This window comes from Centruroides sculpturatus, unplaced genomic scaffold (genome assembly GCF_000671375.1).
Source record: "Centruroides sculpturatus isolate CEXI.00-Female unplaced genomic scaffold, Cexi_2.0 scaffold188, whole genome shotgun sequence".
NCBI classification, from domain to species: Eukaryota; Metazoa; Arthropoda; class Arachnida; order Scorpiones; family Buthidae; genus Centruroides; species Centruroides sculpturatus.
Window position 1 is genome coordinate 425,623 of NW_019384404.1, and position 8,196 is coordinate 433,818.

An 8,196-nucleotide genomic window follows, 5' to 3' on the forward strand; every position below is an offset into this window, starting at 1 on the left:
GGGAGACGATAGATAAATCTTAGCGAATTCTGTCAGGCTTGGATACTGTTTTGCGTTTGCTGACCACCACTTGTAAAGGTCTGCCGTCCGATCTAGGCGAACAGTTTTCATATAAAGTGATACAGTGATATTTTTTATGTAATAATTAGTAACGCAATTTGATGTAACAATGAACAAATAATGCATGTTGTGACATGATCTACTCGCAAATAAAACAAATGTGCCCGCAGTGTCGCTACCGCACCCACCGCAATGTATCAGGTCGTAACATATCACCCGCGAAATGTACACATATTTTGCCGAACATTCGGCCGCCGAATATTCGGCGCTTCGGCCAAGAGCGTAGCCGAATGTTCGGTATTCGGTATTCGGCAAAATCACTATTCGTGGCATCACTAGTATAAACTGTATAAAATTTAATGAAATAAAACGGATGTCCACTAATGCTCAATCCCCCCCTTTGTCCGACTTGTCATAACGCTCTCCTTCCTTTCCAATGTGGACGTCATGTATGGAAAGCCCTAAGGGAATGGTTGATCTTTTAGGTCCGAATTATCTGAAACTCTGTGATTGGTAGATGTTTAGCACGGAAATTTCTCACTTCGTGAATGGCTGGTAAGCGCGAGCGTGTCTATAAAAGGCATCACACGTAAAATTTCGTTTACAGTATTGCTGTACTGAAACTTTAATTTGACTGAAACTTTAATTTGACGAGAATGTCAACAGTGCGCTGCTCGGGATGCCAGTACAATTATTTCGAGGCAACGGCATTCTCGGAAGAGAGAGTAAAAGAGGAATTGCTACACCACGGCATTTGGCGAAACTAAACGAACTGCGGACGGTGTGGCAACCTACTAAGAGCAGAAGGAGGACGAGAATTATTCCGTTGCGGAAAAGTAATCCGGAAGGGTAAGAAACGTGCGGCACCTTGCGGGTGGAGCAAGTCCATTTGGGCGGGTACTTTTTTTCAGCCATTCGCATATTTCTCTCGTTACCCTCTGGAGATTTATTTTCTCCTTATTGGTATGGAAGCCTCCGAGACAAGCCACACTACATCGATTTCTCGGCCTTTCGAACAGAACCATCGTGGACTGGTACTCTTTTTACAGAGAAGTATGCGTCCACGATGTGTCCTCCCAAACCGAGAAACTCGGAGGGGAAGGCCGGGTTGTCGAGGTAGATGAGGCAAAAATCGGACGGCGGAAGTACAATAAGGGGAGAATAATCGAAGGTCAATGGATCTTCGGGGGTATCGAGAGAGAGTCTCGAAAAAGGTTCTTGGTACCGGTGGAAACACGCGATAGTCAAACGCTACTTTCGGTCCTGAAGGAGTGGGTGCTTCCGGGGACAACGGTTATTAGTGATTGCTGGAAGGCGTATGATTGCCTTCAAACTGAAGGCTTTCATCACCTGACAGTTAATCACAAGTATAACTTTGTTGATCCCCAGACGGGCTCCCACACCAACACGATCGAGAGGATGTGGCGGGAGGTGCGCGCAAACGTTCCCCGGTACGGTGTTCGAAAGGAACACATGGTCGGATATTTGGCTGAATATCTTTTTAAAGCCAAATATCCGGACATGGGTTCTCGACTGCACCACTTTCAAGTTGCCGCTGCGAATCTTTACCCTCCGGGTTACTAGTTTCGGAAAAGTTGTATATTAGCTGCATACGCAAAAGGCCCTTTTAAGGTAAGTGTCTTTATAATATAAGCTGTTGTAATATTTTAATCTTAACTTGCAATTTTAAAAAATTAAAAGTTATTTGTCTTTTTTCAGTAACATATCACACAAGGAACAGTTATTGATACACGATAAAAGCTTTATTGATGGAGGAAATGCATTTCGGGTCTTAATTGTGTTTTTAAAGAGAAGAACCACGTGATGTGAAACATGACTTCGTTACTGATCACTGACGCTTCCAAAGTATAGCAGAAAGAATTAATCCTTCTATTTTCTATTCGCTGTAGATATTGTGAAAAATTTTTTAATCATTGTTTTATTGTGAAAGCGCCAGATCATAAAATAAAAGGTCGGCGTCTTGATCATTTTGAACTTTGTGTTACTTTTTTAATAATCTATATATAATGTTTTAAGAAGATTTTTTTATATCTTCAAACTAATTTGCTGTTACTTCTGAGTTGGTCTGTAAAAAGGATAAAAAGAAATAGACTCAAAAAATTATATATTTTTATGTATACTGATTTAGTTTCAAATATAATAAATGTTTTTTCGTTTCTTAATTTTAGTTACATTCCTTTCTCAAACATTTAAACGTTAACAATAATATTAAAAGTTTAATAACACTTTTCTATAAAATCTCTTTTTAAGAAAGTAATTTTCTAGAAAAGTTTTAAGGCTGCTACACCCACGTTTGAGTAAATTATAAGATTTTACTGCTTTTTAAGGACTTTGAACGTGTTAAGCGACAATCAGTTTTTCATTCCAAGTTTATTCGACTCCAAATAACAGGAAGAAACTTCCAAGTTTAACGATTTGTTTTTAAGCTCGCGTTTCTAAAAAATGAATAACCAAATCTTTTTAGATATCAAACTTTTACTAAGCGAACGTTTTCGTTACATTTAAGCATTAAGAATCCAGCCAAATATCTAGAAAGATTGTTAGATAACGGTTAATTTTTTAACATTGTACAAGAATTATACACGTTCTTTTTCTACATCCCCTTAAGAGATGGGATATACAAAATCGTAATATCACTGATTTAACATTGAAATCCGGGAGTAATATAAAATCGGAGAGCGGAATAAATATATCAAATATTTTAACGGATTTTTTAAAACTCCTGCCAACTATACAGAAAACTATCATAAAAACATACAGGTAAATTCTTATCGGTTGGATTAAGTTATAAATCTACTCGTGATTCACGTAATCGGGCGAGGGCGGCCAAATATCTAGCAGGCGGGCGGTGAGGTTGGTGCTCTGTAAAGCGCATGCGCGAATCTGACTTTTTGGATGTTGACAATACAGCGTTTCCACTCCACCACTAATATTCGAATATATAATAGCAATCTTATCTTTTGTAATAAGATACATAATGCGGTTATAATAAAATATTAATTTTATGAAAATAATCACACAATATGTATTTATTTTTTAGAAAATACAAGGGAACGGCGCATCCACCGCTTCTAATGACGGCACGCCACTGTGTGAGCAGCCTCGCTCAGACTACACGCTGATACTGCGTTAATAACTAATATAGTTTGATTTGAGAAGCCTCGTCTTTTTATATTTTGATTTAATTCATATCACAATTAGAATGTGTGTCCAGGAACAGCTATCAGTGGATGATGTTGCTATCCATTCAGCCACTGATAAATTAATTTGACTCTATTTACATACATTATAATTTTGAATCATTTAAAGTTGGAAATTACTACATTGAATAAGTTAAAAATCTACCCATAAATTATTAGTCTATTAATAAGTTTAAGTACAATATACAAGCCGTAATATAAAAAACAAAAAAACACAAACTTTCAATGAACACTTTTATTTGCCATAAACGCTTTCAGTCTCAGATTAATTCTACAAAAATACTATCTCCGAACAGAACTGGCAAGGATGAACAAAAACAATCATCGTCACCTAAAACGCAAACAGGAGAAATTCACTTAAAAATAAAGGCTGTAGTATCTTATAACTGGGATAATCTATTTCATATTTCTATTCAGCTTATCAAAAGCACTAATCCTAGCATTTTGTAGTAATTTTATCATAGAGCTAATTTCATTATATTTTTGGAGAATTACTGATATAGTTGCTAAATTACATAGCAATTCTAAAATACTTTTTGCATTAGCTTGTAATTTGTTTTACCTTTTCTTTTATTGCTTCTATTACTTTCTACATTGTTATTAAGATACAACTCAATTTTTTTTTATTAGCAACTGCATTACTTATATATCATCTAAGAATGTTTTAAATCTAATCCAAAATCATTGATAAATTTCCCTTCTTCGTCTTTAAAATACCTCTAAAACACTAAAAATGTGCCGAAATAATGGATCATTATTTCGGAATCTTGACTTCTGGACATTGGTGTTGTTACGAACAGTCTGTTTTTAGGGTGGACAAAATACTCTGTGGTAAACGGTATAATATTCCGTAAACCCATACACTTCACCATCTGTAATAATTATAGACACATGTACTTATTTTAAAATTGATAAAAGCACGTAATTAGAGAAATCAATGATACAATAAATAGCGCGCGTAGTTTTAACAAATACCTTTCCTTTCTTTTTTCCATGTTGCAAACGATCTCGTTGATGCACACCAAATTTGAAACTATAGTGATTTAGTTAAAGTTAAAAGTCTGTCTATCCAAAAAACTCTTGTGAACAACCCTTTAATGGAGACGGATTTAAAACTTCGTTTCTTCTCTTCGTTGATTCCAGTGTTGCCAGATCTGAAGGTTAAAAAGTAGCGTGGTNCAATTGACTGATTGCCCCTGGATGTCGGCTTACAGAAACATAGCTTCCCTATCATCAAATGTCACGGCACGCCCCTGCTGTACAGTATATAAATTAGGTACTGTAAGTCTAATACAGTACTGTAATTTTATACATTTCTTGTGAATAAAACATTTCTTATTCAACGGCCATAAAAATTATTTCTATTAATGATGTCTCCAAAGTTCAGCGAATTTTTCGCAGAAAAATAACTTGTCAGAAAACGCGCCCGCCGTTCGATGTGCCGCTTCGCGACGAAAACAAGCTTAAGCAATGGCACACTCGGTAAGTAATCTTACAATTTTTTTGTTTATAGCATAGTTTATACGGATTTTTCCCAAAAAATTATACGTATTTTGGAAATGTTGAATGGAATTAGTCTAGAATCGATTAATTTTATGGAAAAAAAACCTTTCAAACAGCCGTAGTCCGTAAACGGTACAGATGCCCGGCTATGATTTGCTCATGTATTTAAGGGCTCGTAGAACATGAATTTCGTAAAAAGCGGAATGTATCTACCGCGTTATAGGGGGGTCGACTGTATTTTTAGAATGAAATAATGTAAAAAGCATAAACTTCTTTCTCTTGATTTTTAGAAGCATGTGCTTTGGGGCACGAGTGGGGCACAATGGTTTCCCGTAAAGGAAAAATAAAAGGAAAAGGTAAAGGAAAAGAAAAAAATCAAAGTCCAGTAAAAAAGAACAAGGGGACGATTACTCGGAAGATGATACGACTTGCCTTTACTGCACTGAGTCTTACTCACAGTCGATTGAGAGTTGGTGTTCATGTGTCACATGCAAAAAATGGGCTCATGTCTTGTGCGGGTTTTGACAGTGACGATGACGATTCCGCGCTGATTTGCTAGTTTTGTAAGCAACAAGACTAATATTTTTTTTTTCTAATAATTGAGCACTAATCTTATACCCCGTTCTGCCCTGAGTGCGGGGCGGAACGGGATGTAGACAATTTTTTTTTAATGATTTATTTTTCATACAAAATTATTAATTTTTTAAATCCCTGGATGTCGGCTTCTTATAGAAACACAGCTTCCCTATCATCAAATGTCACGGCACGCCCCTGCAAATGACAGACGATCTATTAAGTTTACATTCCTACAGCTATGACGAGAAACGTTTAAAATTTATAACCTTGTCACGTCCTTTGAGTGATGCGTCAAAAGAGGCATTTTAAATTTTACTGTTTTTTTAGGACTTTGAACGTGTTAAGCGACAATCAGTTTTTCATTCCGAGTTTATTCGACTCCAAATAACAGGAAGAAATTTCTAAGTTTAACGATTTGTTTTTAAGCTCGCGTTTCTAAAATATGAATAACCAAACCTTTTTAGATATCAAACTTTTACTAAGCGAACGTTTTCGTTACATTTAAGCATTAATAATCCAGCCAAATATCTAGAAACGTTATGTTATCCGTTCTTTAAGTACATCCCGGTTGGCAATTTTCTGTCCACTACGTAACTTCCGATTTCATTCATTTTTGTAAACCATTTGGGGTTAAAAGGTACAGGTATTTTCGCGTTTAATTGAAAAGTCTGATAAGAAATAAAATTTGTGCGATTCATAAAAGAAATTTAAAACAAAGTCGCTCGCTGTCTGGCTTAATAACGCCCTTTGCCTGAGACTGATCGAACTTCGTGACACGGTGCTACTCAAACTGTGGTCTGCGGACCAGAGATGATCCGTCTTATCTATGTGAAATTAAATGAAAAAAAAAAACAAAAACTGGATGAAGGAACACTGCTCTAACTCGTGTTGCATCTATTGTTTTTCTTCTATTGTTTTTCTAACTTCGTGTTGCATCTATGTTATATGTTTTTATCAAAGCAAGAAATAAAAACATGCAACTAGTAACGCGATATATAATAATATAACGCGATATATAATAACGCGACATAAAGGAGTACATAAAGACTTCAAACTAGACGTTTGAAGTCTTTATGTAGTAGCCAATCGATCCCACATCTTATCTATAAATTATTGTTACATAACTTTACATTTTTAAACTTAAAGGATTAGTTAGACTATATAAAACATATATGTTTATAAATTTTGATAATAAATTTATAAACATTTAATCTGAATTTTAAAGTAATTTGATTCTGTTTCTCTTTTTAAGAAGTTAATCTCGAAAAATAAATCGTCGTTGTCAAATCTTAACTCGTGAATTTCGTTATAGAATGTTACGGTGTTACGGAAGCGTAACTCGAGCAAAGTTCGTTTTACCCCCAAGAAGTAGTCACGTGTTAGCAATAAAGGATAATTCTGCTAATTTCGAACTCGTTTCTACATTCTGGCGGGAAGCGCGCTGTCGGACGCAACAACGGGTATTTGTAATAGTAGTTTTAACGTGGGCTCGGATAGTTCCGTTTTAGTGTCCATTATGTAGTTTTATGAATGANAATCGATCCCACATCTTATCTATAAATTATTGTTACATAACTTTACATTTTTAAACTTAAAGGATTAGTTAGACTATATAAAACATATATGTTTATAAATTTTGATAATAAATTTATAAACATTTAATCTGAATTTTAAAGTAATTTGATTCTGTTTCTCTTTTTAACAAGTTAATCTCGAAAAATAAATCGTCGTTGTCAAATCTTAACTCGTGAATTTCGTTATAGAATGTTACGGTGTTACGGAAGCGTAACTCGAGCAAAGTTCGTTTTACCCCCAAGAAGTAGTCACGTGTTAGCAATAAAGGATAATTCTGCTAATTTCGAACTCGTTTCTACATTCTGGCGGGAAGCGCGCTGTCGGACGCAACAACGGGTATTTGTAATAGTAGTTTTAACGTGGGCTCGGATAGTTCCGTTTTAGTGTCCATTATGTAGTTTTATGAATGAAAAATTACAAGTTGTGAAAGCGCACGTCAATATATTATATTATATTATATTATATATATATACATATATATATATACCCGGTGTAATTGGTAAGTGTTGTCTCAAGTTTTTTTCGTAACTACTAAAATGCTATTGGAAGGCTTTTTTAATATTTTGTCTCTAAAAACGCATATTTTAAAATTATAGATCCCGCCATCACGATACTGTCGATATTACGGACGTCGCCATCTTTTTTTCCTCTTTGTCCGTTGTTCGCAATGTCTACGAACGATCGCTATTAACGAACGCACTGTAGTCTATCACGTGACTCAAGGTATAGTCCGAATTGCGTCAGAGCTGTAGTCACGTGACCACCTCGCTCTGTCGTCACCACTCACGTGACCGGATGACGTTTAACCGAGGTCACGTGACAGAATTGTAAGCGTCCTCTATCCAACGTGCTACTCCGCGATGTGAACAAGGTTAAGCAATGGCGGCCTCCACCGTGCACAGTCGTAAGTAATCCGATGAGTTTTCGCTTATAGCTCTTAATTAATTAATATACGCGTCTCCCCCAAATAATTCTATGTGTTTAGGACACGTCTACTAGAGAGGTGTCTAAAGACAGCAAAATTAGAAAAAAACGGCCCATGCAGTAAGGATAAACTTTTACCGTCTATTGATATACCTGGTCACTGAAGATTGTGGAACCGTTTGAAGGAGAACAGCGAGAATCCGAACATATTCTGTATATATAATTCAAATTCAGCGCGAAATTAAACTCGTTTAATTGGTAAAACGTGTATGTGTTTACCTGTCCGCGTTGAACATTTCACACCAGTACATCCACCACATATTTTATTTCACCAAGT

At 35.8% G+C, this 8,196-nt stretch overlaps 1 protein-coding gene and 1 long non-coding RNA gene across 2 annotated transcripts in view; one reads left to right on the forward strand and one right to left on the reverse strand.

The window, feature by feature from the left end:
* The window catches only part of LOC111618774, a 3,790-nt gene extending 1,179 nt beyond the window's left edge, over positions 1 to 2,611 (forward strand). Inside the window, exon 2 of the mRNA XM_023360345.1 lies at positions 909 to 2,611. Coding sequence (XP_023216113.1) covers positions 909 to 1,644 — 736 coding nt within the window. The 3' untranslated portion in view covers positions 1,645 to 2,611. The remainder of the gene's footprint in view (positions 1 to 908) is intronic.
* Positions 2,612 to 3,501: 890 nt separating this feature from the next.
* LOC111618743 lies at positions 3,502 to 4,415 on the reverse strand. Its single transcript, XR_002755636.1, has 2 exons — positions 4,257 to 4,415; positions 3,502 to 4,153 (listed from the first exon to the last, which is right to left on the reverse strand). It is a non-coding gene; the product is annotated as an uncharacterized LOC111618743 (long non-coding RNA).
* Positions 4,416 to 8,196: the final 3,781 nt, after the last annotated feature.